Here is an 18,612-nt window from a genome sequence, read left to right as displayed (position 1 = left end):
CTCTACCACTTGAGCCACAGTGCCACTTCCAGCTTTTTCTTTTTGCTTATGTGGTGCTGAGGAATCAAACCCAGGGCCTCATGCATGCAAGACAAGTGCTCTACCACTGAGCCACCTTCCCAGCCCCAAGTCCTGGAGACTCTTATCTCCAGTAAATCACCAGAAAACTGGAAGTGGCGCTGTGGCTCAAGTGGTAGAGTGCTTGTCTTGAGCTGAAGAGCTGAGGGACAGTGTCCAGGCCCAGAATTCAAGCCCCAGGACCAACAAAAAAAGAAAAAAAAAAGCATAGTCTACATATGAGAAACTTTGTAAAAGTACCCAAGAAAAACTAACTTTTGAATATTCTAACATAAACCCAACTTTACAGAGCATGATTGTAAAGAGAGAAAGACTAGGAAAATGGGTGATGGTGAGATATCCTCTTGTTTTCCCATCCCTACATCTGGAGTAAGAAGGCATTGCTCACCCTGCACAAGGACATCCTGCATGATGTCCTGGGCACGTGGATTATGTGTCTGTATTGCATACTGACATAATGCTGCTGCCATCCTCACATTGGAATTCTTGTCATAAAGAGCAGCTTCCAGGGCAGGCTGTAGAGCATCTGGCAAGTCCTTGATAACTGGGATTTTCCCAAACCCTGTGATTAAATGAGAGTGAGGTAAGAGTACCAGCTCTTTGCTTTTCTCTTTAATGTACACCACTTCCTTCCCAAGGCTTCTGTTTCTTGCAGGTGCTTATAATATTTATTAATAAAGTCACAGTTCAACTTTGCTTCCTTCTGCTCAGGGGATTAGAGTTTGTATCTAAGCTGGTATTCCAGTTCTTGATCTTTTATCATCTGGCCTCTGGTATTGAGGTCAAAGATGAATGTTTCTAGGTAGGTTAGGGTGACCTTCATCATTATTTTCAGTGATAAAAAACAAATGGTCTCAGGGCTGGGAAGGTGGCTCAGTGGTAGAGCGCTTGCCTTGCATGCCTGAGGCCCTGGGTTCGATTCCTCAGCACCACATAAGCAAAAAGAAAAAATCCAGAAGTGATGCTGTGGCTCAAGTGGCAGAGTGCTAGCCTTGAGCTGAAGAGCTGAGGGACAGCGCCCAAGCCCAGAGTTCAGGCCCCACAACCGGACCCCCCCCAAAAAAATGGTCTCTCCTAACCCCACCTATTTACCCCATGATGTTTTGTTTTGTTTTACTTTTTGTGCTCGTACCAAGGCTTGAACTCCGAACCTTGCACACTCACTTAGCTTTTTTCTCTCATGGTTGGCACCAGTTGAGTCACACCTCCACCTCTGGCTTTTTGCTGATTAATTGGAAAAAGAGTCTTAAGGACTTTTCTGCCTAAGCTGGCTTTGAAATCTGACTCTCTGATATCAACCTGAATAGCTAAGATTATAGGCATGATCCACCAGCATGTGGCCCTATGAGGTTTTATATTGTTAATAATTGTAGCTCACTTAAGCAATACTTTGTACTTCTATATTGTTGCACTCTGCCTTTCAACTCTGATTGAATTAGGCAAGGTATATATCATTCCAGAACTAACTGGGGAGGTTCACAAAACTATGATAGTCCACACATAAGACAGAAACACTATTAATAGGGTAGCAGTGTCACGCATTCTTTGGTTATGTAGCATTTTGGTTATGTAGCATTTCACAGTGTTCTGGAGTATAAAGTTTGCTCTGTGTAAACTTGTGTTCCACAAGCAGTAAAATGTCTGGTATCTCATCTCAATAGATAGATTTGTAGTCCACAAGCTGGGCACTGGTGGCTTACACCTGTAATCCTAGCTACTCAGGAGGCTGAAATCTGAAGGTTTTGGTTCAGAGCCAGCCCCATCAGGGAAGAATCTCCAATTAACCACCAGGAGACTAGAAGTGGTGCTGTGGCTCAAGTGGTAGAGCACCTGCCTTGAGCTGAAGAGCTCAGGGACAGTGCACAGGCCCAGAGTTCAAGCCCCATGACCGACCCCCCCCAAAAAAATTCTAATCCACAAAGGGCATGCCTGTGAAGAATTACAGCATTTACCTTACATCATACCCTTACCAAAAGAGCAACTAGCCCAAATTCTGAAGTAGAATAGGAAAGGGTACCTCTTTGTTTAATCTCAGCTAAGCTTCAAGGCCCCTATCAGTTTAGAGGTTCAGTGGCTTTATGAAACTGTAGATGTTCTCAAGCTGCTCTCACCTGAATCACTTTGTGTGATAGTAGTCCTTGGCCTTTCCAAAGCAGCTGTGGCGCATGTAACGATGGCTTGTATACGAATGTCATCATACATGTTTACCAAGCTCTGCCTTAGGCTCTCCACTGTCTCATGGTGCCACTCAATAACTATATCACAATGAAGATGGCAAGAAGAGAACCTAGTTAGGGTTAGAACTGTGCTAAAAATAGTGACAAAAGCCCCCTTTCTCAATATTTACTCAAGTAAAATATTAGCTCAGAAGAATAAAGAATTCAGAAAGGATCTCTTTAGGAAAGTTAATTCTTTGATTATTTAATTACCTCTCAGATAATTGCCCCTACTCATCCTCTATTGAGTTTTTTTTCCCCTTAAATAATGTATGGTTATTTTTGTTGTTTGGCAATCCTGGGGCTTAAACTCAGGGACTGAGCACTTTCCCTGAGCTTTATTTGCTCAAGGCTAGTGCTCTATCACTTGAGCCACAGCTCCATTTCTAGCTTTTGAGGGTTTGTTTGGAGATAAAGAGTCTCATAGACTTTGAGCCCAGGAGTTGAAGACCAGCTAGGGCAAAAAATTGATAATCTCATTTATACTGGATTACTTTTTAGGTTAAATGTGTTAACTGGAAAATGCAGGCAAGATAATGAAAGTTCAGAGGGTATGGCTCAAGTAGTAGAGAACTTATTTAGAATGTTTGAGGCCCTGGGTTTAATAAATAAGCAAATAAGTTTGCATAGGCTTATTTTGAAAACTAAAAGAAAAGAGGTCAACAAATGCTATTACCCTTTGACAGGGATGGAACCCAAAGCCTTGTGCTTGTTAGGCAAACACTCTACCACTGATCTCCAGTCCTCGTACAACAAAGTAATCATTTATTTATTAGATTTTCTTGCCTTTAAGGGTTATTCAATCCAGCTTTCAGTATCTTCCTCATTTCAGTTGCTAATAGCTCTCTTTGCAAGAATAATTTTATTTCAGTGCTCTTACTATGTGTTCATGTTCTTTGCTAACATCTTTCTTTGCAGGAATACTTTTTATTCTGTGCTCTTACTATGTGTAGGTGCTCTCCACTCTAGCTTTTTTGTTGTTGTTGGTTGTCGGGCTTGAACTCCAGGCCTGGTTGCTGTCCCTGAGCTCTTGAGCTCAAGGCTAACGCTCTACTACTTGAGCCACGGTGCCACTTCTGGTTTTCTGGTGGTTAATTGGAAATAAGAGTCTCATGGATATTCTTGCCTGGACTGGCTTTGAACCACAATCCTCAGAGCTCAGCCACCTGAGTAGCTAGGATTACAGGCATGAGCTACCAGTGCCCAGCTTCCACTCTAGCTTGTATTCAGCATCTGTTTTCAACCTTTTTGTTTCCTGACCCAGTTTACCTAGTCGGATCCTGCACTAACTAAATTAGTCTGTTATTTTCTGAAGGTTGACAGTCTTAGAGTTGTCAACTATTGTAGCTTCCAATAGTGTTAGCTAGGCCATTACTTTGCCAAGGGCTCAACTTGGTCCTTAATTATCTTTGAAGGAAGAGCAGATACATAATAACCTTAATTTTACAATTGAAGTCCTTAATACCAGTTGCCTGCATTTTATCCTCAGAAATACACACCAGTTATCTTGGCCCTGTTTTGACTCACTGAATTCCCAGGCTTTCTTCCACTCCTGTAGCATCTTCCGTAGGACCACCAGTTCCCAAGTCACTTCTTCCTTCAGTGGAGTCACTTGCTTCTTCAGTCTCCTAGTCTTGATGGACGTATCTTCCTCACCTAATTGCATCGTCTGATCCTTGATTAGGGTAGGCAAAGCAATCCAACGCTGGGCTCCTCTCATAGGCCTAAAAGCTGTACAATGGGACAGGATGAGGCCTCACTTGATTGTGTTAGGCCCTGCCAATAGTAGTCCCAGCTAGCACTTCATTCCTATTCTTATAACACCAAAGCAAAACAACCAAGTAATTTGCTTTGATAAAGAAATAAACTTTTTTTTTTTTTTGGTCTGTTGTGGGCTTGAACTCTGAGCCTGGGCGCTGTCCCTGAGCTCTTCAGCTCAAGGCTAGCAATTTACCACTTGAGCCACAGTGCCACTTCTGGTTTTCTAGTGGTTTATTGGAGATAAGAGTGTCATGGACTTTCCTGCTCAGGCTGGCTTTGAACCACAATCCTCAGATCTCAGCCTCCTGATTAGCTAAGATAACAGGTGAGCCACCGGCACCCGGCAGAAATAAACCTTTTTATAAGTAGAATAAATCATCAGGAACACAAATAACTTGCCAAGGTGCAACTGAAGATTTGTGGGAGTACTTTCTCCATGCATTGTCACTGTGGACCCTTGACAAAGGAACGTGTATGTTGGGGAAGCTGTCCATAGCTGCCCTTACTACCACCTCCTCTACCCCGGCGGCCATTGCCTGTTCCCGTAGCACTAATGACCATTGTTTGAGCTTGCCGAAAAAAGAATGTCTCAGTCACTACTACTATTAGTGTCTATTCACCATAGGAATCCTCTGAACAGAGATGCTACAAAGAAGAAAGTAATGGGAAATGGAGAGATGGTTTCTTCAGGGATGGGCGCATTTTGTTACATTGCTAATGTGTGTGTGTTCTTGCTTCCTACCACAATCTTTGTCTTATGGTGATATATTCATGAAACTGAAACTTATAAGAAGGGAAGACTAAAATTTGAGGCAAGGGTGGGCCTAGGAATGGATTAGGAAAATTGAGTCAGCCCAAGGGAATAGGGGACAGTGGGGGGGGGGGTGAGGAGTTTGATGTACTTCATGTTGAGGCGTTAAGATACCTGGACTATTGCAATGACACTAACGCACTTGATTACACCAAAATTATATCTGTCTAACTGAAAATATGGTCCACCCAATCTCTTCCTACTAAACAATATACAGTGTAGCTTTATGAGGTGATTTTTTTCATTGCTGGTGGTGCCTCAGCCTAGAAACTAGGGACTTGGCCCACAAACTAAAGAAGTAGCCACACTTCCATCATGACCCAGCCCCCCACTACCAGCTTCCTGCTTACGTGCTTCAGGAACAGGCTGGGAACTCCACTTTTCTGGAGTTTCAGGAAAGATCTTGGATAGCTGCTTGCTGTACTTATGGGCATTTTCCAGAAGAATCTGGTCCTTCCTTCCACCAATCTGGTGGACAATCTTGACTTCATCTGTGAATAAAAAAACAACTCTTGGTGACATTGCAACTCCATTGTCCGTCCACTCCTTCCTTAGTAAAGTACACACAGGAGGGAGAAGAGAGAACGGTTTGCTTTCCACCAGCACTTTCCTTCACCCTCTGGAAAGTCCTGTGTTAGTCCCCAGGGAATAGACGGCAAGCACCTGGGGTCATCCCCATCGGGACTGTTCCTGTCCCCAGCTGTCCTTACCTCCCTGTCCCAAGCTCACCTCTGCCCCCCACAGCGCTCAGTGCTATTACCAAAGTAAATCTCCTGCTCAAAGACATTGTCTGTAGAGTAAGCAAACTCTCCAGCTTTAGGATTCACTTGTCGAAAGGAGCTCTCCTCTACTGGCTCTATGGGTCTTTTAATTTCCTTGAGATCCTTAGCTGTCATATTGTCAGGCATGGCTTCAGTTGTCTCTTCTTGTGGAGAGTAACCTGGTAATCTTGGCAGGGATAGAGAGAGGGGAAGGGAAAGAAAAGGGGAAAGTGTTCCTCTTTCTGTTTGGTCCACAGCTCTAAAGCCCACTTAAGTTCAGTTCCTGCATGAGCATCTGAAGAACACCTGTTTTTCATTATTATTCTTATTCCCAAGGTGGCATTTGAATGTGAAGCCATCAGAGGGACCTGTCTTCAGCTACCTCAGCCCTCACTGATGGAGCCACCTTACAGCCACTGGGCAATTTTACAGGGGAGCCATGCTTCCAGCACAATCTTTTTTTTTTTGTCGGTCGTGGGGCTTGAACTCTGGGCCTGGGCGCTGTCCCTCAGCTCTTCAGCTCAAGGCGAGCGCTCTACCACTTGAGCTACAGCGCCACTTCCGGTTTTCTGGTGGTTTATTGAAGATAGGAGTCTCACGGTCTCTCCTGCCCTGGCTGGCTTTGAACTGCAATCCTCAGATCTCAGCCTCCTGAGTAGCTAGGATTACAGGCGTGAGCCACCAGCACCCAGCCAGCACAATCTTTTTTTTTTTCTCTTTATTTTCTTTTTTTTTTAACATTAGCTCCCTTAGAGGTTGCATGGATTTGGAGAGAGGAATCCAACCTTCTACATTACTTATACTATCTAGTATGTGTGTGTGCTTATTTAATGTCTGTCCACTGACTGGACTCATTTGTTGCTAGCACTTCACAGACTACCTGAAAGTAGCAAGAATACAACTTGTATTTGTTCAATAAATCAGCAAATAAATAGAATTCCATTCCCTTTATTTCCCTTGGGAAGTCATATATATATATATATATATATATATATATATATATGAATGATAGCTCCAGAAGGAAGAAAGGAAGAAATAGAATTAAAGGAAGAGGCTGGGAATGTGGCTTAGTGGTAGACTGCTTGCATGCATGAAGCCCTGGGTTTGATTCCTCAGTATCATATAAATAGAAAAAGCCAGAAGTGGTGCTGTGGCTCAAGTAATAGAGTGTTGGCCTTGAGCAAAAGATGCTCAGGAAAAAAAAAAAAAAAGAAGCAGCTCAGGGACAGTGTTCATGCCCTGAGTTCAAGCCCCAGGACTGGGGGGAAACAAAGGAAAGAATTGAAGCAAGAAATCTGAGAAATATGGAGTCATCTTCTCTCAGGTTGCTTAGTTCCCAGTCCTGCAGTTGGTTGAATTTGGGGAAGTAACATGCTGCCTCCTTATTCAAAATATGGCAAGATATAAACCTCAGTGCCATGAGGTAAATGTCTTATTTCTCAGTCTGGAGGCATTTCTGAGGGTAGTTAGATCAACAGTCTGACTTCTAGGGAAGGCTGAGAACCAAATCTTTTTTTTTTTTTTTTTTGGTGCTGGTCTTGGGGCTTGAACTAAGGTCCTATGTGCTGTTCCTGACCTCCTTTTGTCAAGGCTAGCACTCTACACTGGATCCATAACTCCACTTCCATTTTTCTTTTGTAGTTTATTAGAGGTAAGAGTCATGGACTTTCCTATCCTGGCTGGTTTCGAGCTGTGATCTTCAGATCTCAACCTCCTGAGTAGCTAGGATTACAGAGACCTGCAAGAACCAAACTTTTTTTTTTAATATTTTATTTTATTTATTTATTTTTGGGTCCAGTCATGAGGCCTGAACTGTGGGCCTGGGCGCTGTCCCTCAGCTCTTCAGCTCAAGGCTAGTGCTCTACCACTTGAGCCACAGCGCCACTTCCGGCTTTTTTCTTTTTGCTTATGTGGTGCTGAGGAATTGAACCCAGGGCCTCAGGCATGCAAGGCAAGTGCTCTACCACTGAGCCACCTTCCCAGCCCCAAGAACCAAACTTTTTAAGGCAATGGCTTTCAACTAGGGGTAGTTTTGCTCCTTAGGGGCATTTGGCTGTACTGAGGCATCTTTAGTTGTAACTACTCAGAGAGGATTGCTACTGGCATCTAGTGAATAGAGAGGCCAGGGGTACTGCTACCATCCTACAGAGCACAGGACAGCCACTCATAACAAAATATCTAACCCAGTGGTATAGACTGTGAAGCCTCTCTCCTTCCCTTCCTCCCCCTCTTCATTCCTTTGTGTGTGTGTGTGTGACAGGGTCCAGGGTAGCCTTCAAGTCATTATATAGCCCTAGATTTCATCAAGCTCATAACCTTCCTGCCACTGCCTCTCAAATGCTAGTTTTATAGGTGTGCATTCCCAACCCTTATTTTGAGATCTCAGGAGAGCAGGTTGCTAATGGAGAACATGGTTGAAGAGAAAGGGCACAAGGGAATACAATATGAGTTTGGGATGCAGATCAGGTGGTAGTATGCTTGCTAACCTGTGTGAACCCTTTCTGGGTTCCATCCCCAGTAAGTCAACAAGTAAGATCAGGAGTGGGAGACTTTGAAGAAGGGGAGCCAGGGGGTTCTCAAAGGTTCACATAAGGCCAGGGAGACCCTGGCCAGCCTACCTGTAGTAAACAGGAAGCAGCAGATCGGGCTTCTTTGTTTCCTCAGAGTGCAGGGTGATAGTTTCATCCTCCAATTCTGCAGTCTCTTCGGCCTCCAGCTGTTTGAGGAGCTCCAGGTCGCTGGCAGAGGAGAGTTCATCCCGGATGTGGCTCCAGTCATACTGCTGGTGCAAGAAGCTTTGCCACTTGTTGGGCACTGCGCCAGGTGCGGGTCTCTGAGGAAACTTGCTCTGGATCCATCGCGCGGTGCGCTTGTTCAGCTTTCCCAGCACAATGGCCTCCCAGGCTCTGACCTCTCTCTCACGAGGCAGAAGCCAGGCTTCCCTTTCTTGCAGATTCACATCTGGAGACCGTGGCAGGTCCAGTGGATCTGAAATCCTGCGGGGATGACGGACACGAGAGTGCAAGGCTTCCCTGCGCACACTTACTGGCTTCGATGGCTGGAGTTTCTTTTTAGCACTGGCGGGGCTTTCTGTCTTTATAGACTGGGACGTGTCCTCTGCTAAGGCACCCTCGGGATACAGGAACTTGTACTGGACAGGTTTCTCAGGTAGGACTGTCCTGACCCTGACCTGGCGAGGCTGGATGATGTTATCGGTGTTGTAGACGTGGTTAAAGTTGTATTGACTGTAAGACATGCTGGGCAACCCCCGCTGCAACCCCACCTCCAGAGAGAAGGTCAGGTTAGCGGCAGCCTTTTTCAGATACTGGTTCTTGAGGTGCGCACAGTGCTTCGGGCTGAAGTTGAAGACAGGTGGCACACAGGAGACGGGGGAACAGGCCTCCTTGTCTCTCAGTCTGGGGTAGTAGAAAGTTATGCCCCATCCCAACCGAGAGGAGAATGTTGGAGGGCCATGAGGGGAGAGAGGGGTCTTTTTCTTTTTGGTCCTGGGCATATTTCCCAGCAAATACTGTTTTCCACACTGCTAGTCTAGAGGTAAGGTCTGCAGTGTCCGGATACCTGTAATGTTGTAGGGAGGAACCAGAGAGAGCTCTTTACAAACTGTAATAGACGTCCTTAGGAATCAGATCTTAGATGCACTGGGTGAAGAATTTAGCAGTATTGGATCACTAGCACCTCCAAAGATGCTTAGAGAGGAAGGAAGGCTATTAGAGCTACATCAAGGTTTGGAGGTTCCATAGTGTCCAAATTGACAAGTTATCTGGACCAGCATTATGTCAGGACTATCATTTCCAGTAGACAGCCCCTCCAGAACCCCTGTAGAACCAAAGAAGAATGGCATGTCTCCTGTACAACTGCAGACTGGGACCTTCCATCCCAATAAGTAGCAGCCACAAATATCTCTGCACTTGTAAAACTTGGGCTAGAAGTGTAGGAGTAGGTTGTAGAACATGCTACCAGTTAAAACGTGATAAAGGCTGGAGACGTGACTCAGTGGTAGAGCACCTGACTAGCAAGCACAAACTCAAACACCAGCACTACCAGAGAACAAAAACAAAAAAAGAAATCACTTGTCAGGCTAGAGCTGTGGCTCAAGTGATAGAGTCCCAGAGCTGAGCAAGCACAGGCCCTGAGTTCAGACCCTGGTTACTGGAAAAACAAAATACAAAAACCTGATGAATTTTGAAGATTCCCCTAAATGTAATACTGTAAAATCTGAAAGATGATTCAAACTCTCCTTCTGCCTCTCATATTATGTGACCATAACAACTCAATTAGAAATGAGACATAGCCCAGAGTTTACTAATTTAAGTTCTAATCTCCTATTTACTTTCCCATCCTTTAATCTCATTCTGGTTTGCTACATTCATTTTTTACACATGGTTGCAATTGTTTGAATAATTTGTTCAGCTATTAAGACAGAAGGAGTTGTTTTGGAAGGAAAGACTAAAAAGCCATAAGCCTTGTCATCAGTTGTCTTCCCATTCTCATCTGAAGTTGACAGTGTTTAAGAGAGGGTGGTCAATCTCTGGAGTCATATTTGTTAGATATTGCTAAGGATCTCCTTCATAGTGGAAATCTTGTTAAAATGCAGATTCCTATGTGATATCCCCAAAATGTTGCTTCAGAAGGCTACAAAGAAGCCTAGAAATCTGCCTTTAAAACAAACAAAAACTCTCAAGGAAGCTGGGTACTGGTGGCTCAGGCCTGTAATCCCATATATTCAAGAGGCTGAGATCTGAGAATGGTGGCTCAAAGCCAGCCAGGCAAGAAGTCCATGAGACTCTTACCTCCAGTTAACCACCAGGAAACTAGAAGTGGGACTGTGGCTCAAAGTGGTAGAGTGAGTGCTAGCCTGGATCAAAAGATCTCAGGATCAGCACCCAGGCCCTGAGTTCAAGACCCATGACCAACCAAAAAAATATAGCTCTCAAGGATTAGTATGCATATTAAAAAATAATATAATTTATTATTATTATTGTCAGTTGTGGGGCCTGAACTCTGGACCAGGGTGCTGTTCCTAGCTCTTCAGCTCAAGGCTAGCTCTCTACCACTTGAACCACAGAGCCACTTCTTTTTCTGCTTATGTGGTGCTGAGGAATCAAACCCAGGGCCTCATGCATGCAAGATAAGCACTATACCACTGAGCCACCTTCCCAGCCCTTATTTTTATTCTAAGTTGTATATAGAGGGGTTACCATTTCACAAGTCAGGCAATGGATACATTTCTTTTTGCACGTTAAGCTTATTGAATCCACAGCCCAAAGGGTATCAGTAGGTGATATGATCTGATGAAGCTGTATCTGTATTAAAGATCCTACAGATTGCTTACTTTTGGCTGGGCTACATGATTATGGGGAGATGGAATGTTGTAAAGAGCCAAATTTATCTTGGGCTCTCTTAGCCTTTTCTGATAGTTATTTACCACCAACCTCTGTATCTAACCTAACAATCTTTTGGTTCCAAGATAAACATCTTGGAATATTAACCTTGACACCTCTCAATACCAGCTGAGAACATGATAAGACAACTTCTGAACGCTATAGATTTTCCCTCTTGGCTGTAATCTGTCTACCTCATGTTCCTACCAATGTAATGGGTATTGATTTGTGATTTTTCTCTTGTTCTGGGACTATAAAAACTGGGTTGGTGGCACACATATGTAATCCCAACACTTGATGCTGAAGATGGATGATCACAAGTTTGAAGCTTACCAGAAGTATATAAGGAGACCCTGTCTCAAAGTAAAAACAAAAACAAGAACAAAAAAGTAAAACCCTCATGTATCATCCTTCATGATAGAATATGTAGGGGGCTGGGAAGGTGGCTCAGTGGTAGATTGCTTGCCTTGCATGCATGAGGCCCTGGATTCGATTCCTCAGCACCACATAAGCAGAAAACAAGCCAGAAGTGGCACTGTGGCTCAAGTGGTAGAGCGCTAGCCTTGAGCTGAAGAGCTGAGGGACAGCACCCAGGTCCAGAGTTCAGGCCCACGACTGCCCAGGCCTAGAGTTCAGGCCCACAACCAGACCCCAAAAAAAAAAAAAAAAGTGGTAGAGCACTTGCCTTGCATGCATGAGGCCCTGGGTTCAATAGAATATGTGTCATTCAGGGTAATTTCAATATATGTTTCCAGGCTGTGGTCACTCATGTGGTACAGAGTAAAATATTTTTAATTTTTTTCTCTTTAAACTGGATTCTGGTGGGTCACACCTGTAATCCTAGATATTTAGGATGCTGAAATCTAAGAATCAAAGTTCAAAGCCCGGGTAGGAAAGTCTGGGAGAGTCTTATCTCCAATTAACCCTCAGAAAACCAGAAGTGGAGCTGTGGCTCAAAGTGGTAGAGTGCTAGCTAGCTTTGAGTGAAAAATTTCAGGGACAGAGCCCAGGTCCTGAGTTCAAGTGCCAAGAACAAACAAAGTGATAGAGCCTTGAGCAAAAAAGAGCTCAGGGACAGTGCCTAGGCCCTGAGTTCAAGCCCCACAACAAGAAAAAAAGAAGAGAGACACAGAGACAGAGACAGAAACAGACAGAGACAGAGGGGGGGAAGAAGGAAGGAAGGAAGGGTGGAAAGAAGGAAGGAAGGAAGGAAAATGAATAAAAGGAGTTACTTTACATTGATAGCAATCAAGATCTCAAAGCTTGGTTAATGAGGAAGACCATGGTGATGGAAGGAAGCTCCTGAAAGGGGTTTACCACCACCCCTCTCCTCCTGCTTCCTCCCCCCCTTCAATTGCTCCTCCAAAAGTTCCCCTCATTTTCCCTTTTCTCTTTTGTTGTTTTTTGTCTCAGACTTGAACTTGGTATCCGATGCTTGCTTTTCATCTTTGGCTGGCACTCTACCACCTGAGCCATGCCTCAAACACTCCCCCTTTATTTACTTATTTTCTAACTTCCATTTCTCTGTACAGCTGACTCCAGAAATTACAATGAAAATGCTGCCATAAAGATGATCTGTTCCCCTCGGTATGTCTCCTCTATAATAAGTTAAAAAAAATAAATCTGTTCTATTGTTTTCATCTTAGAGATATGCAAAACTGGGACCTAGAGAGAAGAGACTTGGTTATGGTCACAGTCCTGATTGTTATCTGAATACTGACCCTTTTGATACCTAATCCAAAGTTTTCAACCATGGCAGTCTGCCTGTAATGGTTCTATTAATGCTAACAAACTCCTTTCATGCCCTGGTAATGGTGCCGTGTTTTGAAATTACCTTTAAAAATTACAATTCTTAAGGAAGGTTAAGTCAAATGTGACCTGGTTTCTCAGGTTCCAAAACTGTTAATATTGATCACTAAGCAACCAACTCTTCAGAATTCCATAAGTCTGCTCACAGATACTGGGGGTTCAATTAAGGGCCTCTTCACCTATTTGTTAAAATTCCTTCTTTATAAACTGAGCTTTTGGAAATTGCATAATATTTATGAATTGCTGGCCTAATGGATATTTTAGTCATTCTTTGAAAAGGTAACCTCTAATTCTACACAGTTTAATATTTTCCTGCTGAAAACGGGGAGGGGGAAGCAGAGAATAAATGAATGAGTAGGTCTGGCAGTTTTTTAGATTTCTAAGTAAATAGAATAAATGGTAAAGTATAGCAACCTGGCTGGGGCCTTTTCTATTCTTTTATCTCCTCATTGCTACCTAATCTTTTTCCATATAGACAATTCCACTCCCAAGTCCTATCTAGACAATAAGCCAATAGCATTATTTTTACATAGGGGCACTTTAAATCCTAGTTTTCAAAGAGCATAAATTTAAACTATAGCAACTCTGGTCTGACTGACTGTAATGGTGCATGCCATCTACTCAGGAGGCAGAGATAGGAGGATCACCATTTGAGGCCTGTCTAGGCAAAGTTCGGATCCTATCTACTTATGACCTCCGGAGGGCGAGACAATCCATTGAGACAGACAGTTAAAGGTGGACAAATTAGTTTATTTACACTATTTACACCAGAAAAGGGTCTTGAGACTACCTTGTCCTGGGCTAGATACCCAGAACCAAGAGCAGCCTCAACCACCAAGCCTCCAACTGGCAGTCCTGACCCCCTCCCCCCACCCTTATTAGTCGGTCTGCAAACCTCCAAACTCAGCCCTCCAAAGCTCCAAAGCTCGAAAGGGGAAGGTTTTCCCTTTCTTCCCCTCCTCCTCCTCTGCAGGCCTCTGTGCTCTCCCCAGGCCTGCCCTGCCCGGCTCCGGAGGCGCCTCTCCGCAGGACTCTCTAGAGGAGGCCCCTTATGGCCCCCGGAGAAGGCCCCAAATGACCTTCGGAGGAGGCCCCGAATGACCTTCAGAGGAGGCCCCGAATGACCTCCGGAGGAGGCCCCGAATGACCTTCAGAGGAGGCCCCGAATGACCTCCGGCCCCGAGGCTTGCCTGCCCGGCGAGCCTCCCCTCCTGCCCCTCTCCCTCCGCGCCTACTGCTGTCCCCCCGCAGTAACGGTTTTCCCCTTACTCTCCTCTCCTCAGACTCCCGGGCCTCCTCCAGACTGGTTTTCTCAGGACCGCTCCCGGCCTCCTCCTCTCTCCTCCTTCTGGACTGTTTTCCCCTAACCTCTCCTCGCCTCAGGACCTGGGTTTTCCCCTTACTCTGCCTAACTCCCGCTAACCGCTCCTCCCCCCTCACTGGCCCCGGCGCACGCAGCCGCCTATATAGACCCAGATAGGCTGCGTCCCTCCCCCACGAACGGCTTCCAACCACCGTTCATGCTCCTCCCCCAAGCTGCCCCCCCTCCAATCCCAATCGGCAGCTCACCATGTGGAGCTCGACACTCCACCCCTCCAGTAGCATGCCACTCCCCTTTCAGCGGCATGCCCCGCCCCCTTTCGGTGGCTTGGCGAGCCCTTCCAGCGGTGGCAGCCTGTGGGGCGGTGACGTCAGCCTCTCAAAGCCCTGCTCTTCCGGTGGCCTGGTCTGTGGAGCGGTGAGTCTCGCCTCTTGATGCCCCGCCCCCTCCAGCAGGCCGGGCAGACTATTGGGCTCCGCTGATTAACGGGGCCCCACTGGGTATTACAATCTGAAAAACAAACTTTAAAAAATAAAGAACAGAAGGACTGGGGGACATGCTCAGATGAGGTCTTAAGTTCATCCCCAGTACCACAAAAAGGAAAAGAAAAAAGAAACACTGGTCTTCTGGAATCTGCTTGTGAAAGGAACTTTTTTTTTTTTTTTTTCTGATAACAAGAAATATATTGGGCCCAAGCTTCGGTCTAATTGACCAAAGTCATGCTCAGGTAGTTACCAACTTTGGTTTTCAGGATAGGATGGTATTCTTGATGAACATAAGTACTGACTTTAGTGCCTGGGCTCAAGCTATAATTAGACCCATGGACTCCCTTAAAACGATGAGTAGATATGTCCAAGATGGATGAAAAAGAGATGACTTGAAAATTTAAAGATTAAATAGTAAGTTCCTGCTGAAGTTGGGCGTGGTGGTGGATATTGTGAGCCTGGCACTCTCGGGAGATTGAGGCAGGAGGGTCTCAAGTGCAAGGGCAGCCCAGTGTATATAAAGAATTTGAGGACACCTTGGGCTATACAATGAGACTTTATATCTGGACAAACAAACTTGCTGGAAATTCCTCAAAACATTAAACATATAATTACTGTGTGATCCAACAGTAGCATTCCTGAAATGTAGACCCAAAGAATTGAAAGTAGGGACTTGAATAGACTTTTTTTGTGTGTGTGTGTGTGTGTGATGATCCTGGGGCTTGAACTCAGGGCATGGGCATTATCCCTGAGTTTGTTTGCTCAAGACTAGGGCTGTACCACTTGAGCCACAGCTCCACTTCTGGCTTTTTGGTGTTTAATTGGAGATAAGAGTCTCAAAGATGGGCATAGAAAATATGACATATCTGTAGTACAATAAATAATTTTTTAAATAAATGTGACCATTGCCTTTGATCAAGTGCCTTTCAACTCTGAGGAAGGCACCTAAAAGTTATAAGAAGGTGAGATGTGGTAATCCTTTGGAGCTACCCACAGAATAAACAAAAACTCTGAATGTAATTGCTTTTAGTTTCTTCCTCAGTGTTTAATCTTTCCTGGTTTTTGATGAACACCTAGGAAGAGGATTTAAGCCAACAAATGCAAACAACCCCTTGTCTCCCACTTCCTCAGTTCCACCTGTCCCCAGGGCTGGGGATTGAATTTGGGGCCTAGACAGAATGCTAAGGGGAAAGCAGGAAAGATTACAGAGTCCTTGCTTCTAAGCCTTCCAGTCTCCTTCAAATTGTTCTTCATAATAAAACATCACTTTGGGATATAGTTTTTTTGTGTGTGTGTCAGTCATGGACTTGAACTCAGGGCCTGGGTTCTGTCCCTGAGCTCTTTTGCTCAAGGCTAGCATTCTACCACTTGGAGCCACAGCACCACTTCCAGTTTTCTGGTAGTTAACTGGAGATAGGAATCTCACAGACTTTCCTGCCCAGGCTGGCTTTGAACTGTATCTTCAGATCTTAGCCTAAGTGAGTAGCTAGGATTACAGGGATGAGCCACCTGCACACAGGTGGTCTATAGTTCTCTGAAGCCTAATAAAAAGATCATACTAAGTGATAGCAAGAGACAAAAGGGCGAATATGTATGATTCTACTTATATTAAGGCCTTAGATTAATTCATACAAACAGAAACTGGAATAGTGGTGGCCATGTGCTGGGGAGCGGGAGGAATGGGGTGTTGAGTGACTTCAGAATTTCTCTTTGAAATGATAAAAAAAAAACAACAAAACCCAACTTATTGAGCTAGGCATTGTTGGTTAATGCCTGTAATCCTATCTACTCAGGAGGCTGAGATAGAATTGAGGTTTGAAGCCAGCCTTGGCAGAAAAGTCCCTGAGACTCTTTTCTCCATTAAGTCAACAAGCAAAAAGCTGGAAGTGGCTCAGGTGGTAGAGTGTAAGCCTTAAGTGAAAAGGCCAAGTGGGAGCATGAGGCCCTAAGTTCAAACCTCAGCACTAGCACAGAAAAACAAAACAAAAAACTTGTAGATATGAATGACGGTGAGGGCTATATAGCAATGTGAATAAATTTAATGCCATTGAATTTACACTTAAATATGATAAAACATTAATACTGTAATGCGAAGGTTGCAGGACCCCCCACAAGAAGACCGCCAAGAGTCAGACTCTACAGCTGTTTTATTTAAACGGGCTGCAGCTCAGGCCTCGTCCTACGCTCCAACACAGCGAAGCCTAGGAGGAGAGCCCGGGGCTAAGGATTTGCAGGTCTTATATAGGCACACAATCAACCAGGTGTTTTGATTACCACCACGTGTTGCTTTGTTAGACGGAAACAAGCAACACGTGGTCACTGCCTCAAACTTTAACCTTTCAATACCCCTGTTTTAAAGGATATAATACATTCTGATATAAAGAATTTTGAGCCAAATATGAATAATCCCGACCTGGGAACATGGATTCAAACTACTCTGAATGACATGTTCTACTATGGAGGAGATTGCATGAGGTTTTGTAGTACAGAACAAAATAAAATCATTATTCAACACATTTACCAGTTAGATTAGCACACTGACACAACAGAGGTTGTCATATAAGCTTAATAATATATTAAGAAGTTTAGCAGAGCACCAGTGGCTCACGCCTGTAATCCTAGCTACTCAGGAGACAGAGATCTGAAGATTGCGGTTCAAAGCCAGCCTGGCAAGAAACTCCGTGAGATTCATCTCCAATAAACCACTCAGAAAACTGGAAGTGGCACTGTGGGTCAAATGGTAGAGTGCTCACCTTACTCTGAAGAGCTGAGAGACAGTGCCTAGGCCCAGAGTTCAAGCCCCATGACAGACCAAAACAACAACAAAAAAAAAGTTTATTAGTTGGGAGAATGTTAGACGTGATACAAAAGTTAAGTGGCTATTAAAGGGCCTAAAATAGGGGCTGGGATGGTGGCTCAGTGGTAGAGTGCTTGTCTTGCATGCCTGAGGCCCTGGGTTTGATTCCCCAGCACCACATAAGAAAAAAGAAAAAAGCCGGAAGTGGCGCTGTGGCTCAAGTGGTAGAGCACTAGCCTTGAGCTGAAGAGCTAAGGGACAGTGCCCAGGCCCAGAGTTCAGGCCCCACGACCGGACCCAAAAAAATAAATAAATAAAAATAAAGGGCCTAAAATAGCCCAAGGTAATTTTGGCTCATGACCTATGGCATTCCATCTCCACAGTCACAATGTTCTATTCAGGCGAGGTCAGGCAGTCTGCAGAATCAATACAGATGTAACTTGTTTTTATTTATTTTTTGGGGGTCCAGCTCAAGGCTAGCACTCTACCACTTGAGCCACAGCGCCACTTCCGGCTTTTTTCTTTTTTGCTTATGTGGTGCTGAGGAATTGAACCCAGGGCCTCAGGCATGCAAGCCAAGCGCTCTACCACTGAGCCACCTTCCCAGCCCCAGATGTAACTTCTTCAGAGAACTTAAGTTCACATATTTTAGCACAAATAAAATCTAAACTCTGTTTAATTGAGTCATTTACATTTTCTGATAGAAATTTTGGACAAAAAAAGCCAGGTACCGATGGCTCATGCCTATAATCCTAGCTATTCAGGAGGCTGAGATCTGAAGATCATGGTTCAAAGCCAGTTTAGGCAGGAAAGTCTGCAAGACTCTAATTTCCAATTCATCACAGAAAAATCAGGAAATGGTACTGTGGTACTATGGTTCAAGCTGTGAGCAAAAGGAGCTCAGGGACAGTAACCTGGCCCACAGTTCAAGCCCCATGACTGGCAAAAAAAGAGAGACAAAAATAAAAGCATTTCAAAGTGCTAATAATAATTTATTTCTAGTTTTTTTTTTGGGGGGGTCAGTCGTGGGGCTTGAACTCAGCTTGGGCGCTGTCCCTGCGCTCTTCAGCTCTTCAACTCTACCACTTGAGCCACAGAGCCACTTCCGGTTTTTGAGTGGTTTATTGGAGATAAGAGTCTCACAGACTTTCCTGCCCAGGCTGGCTTTGAA

The 18,612-nt window shown here is 44.6% G+C and overlaps 1 protein-coding gene across 1 annotated transcript in view; it reads right to left on the bottom strand.

Moving 5' to 3' along the window:
• The window catches only part of Heatr4 (HEAT repeat containing 4), a 32,842-nt gene extending 23,501 nt beyond the window's left edge, over positions 1 to 9,341 (bottom strand). Inside the window, exons 1-6 of the mRNA XM_013017866.1 lie at positions 8,246 to 9,341; positions 5,627 to 5,814; positions 5,217 to 5,357; positions 3,822 to 4,025; positions 2,184 to 2,333; positions 467 to 622 (exon numbers count right to left, since the gene is read on the bottom strand). Of these exons, the coding sequence (XP_012873320.1) occupies positions 467 to 622; positions 2,184 to 2,333; positions 3,822 to 4,025; positions 5,217 to 5,357; positions 5,627 to 5,814; positions 8,246 to 9,141 (1,735 nt within the window). The 5' untranslated portion in view covers positions 9,142 to 9,341. The remainder of the gene's footprint in view (positions 1 to 466; positions 623 to 2,183; positions 2,334 to 3,821; positions 4,026 to 5,216; positions 5,358 to 5,626; positions 5,815 to 8,245) is intronic.
• Positions 9,342 to 18,612: the final 9,271 nt, after the last annotated feature.

Source organism: Dipodomys ordii, unplaced genomic scaffold, assembly GCF_000151885.1.
Source record: "Dipodomys ordii isolate 6190 unplaced genomic scaffold, Dord_2.0 Scaffold2, whole genome shotgun sequence".
NCBI classification, from domain to species: domain Eukaryota; kingdom Metazoa; phylum Chordata; class Mammalia; order Rodentia; family Heteromyidae; genus Dipodomys; species Dipodomys ordii.
Note: the sequence above shows the minus strand (reverse complement) of the source record. Positions and strands in the feature narration are given on the sequence as shown.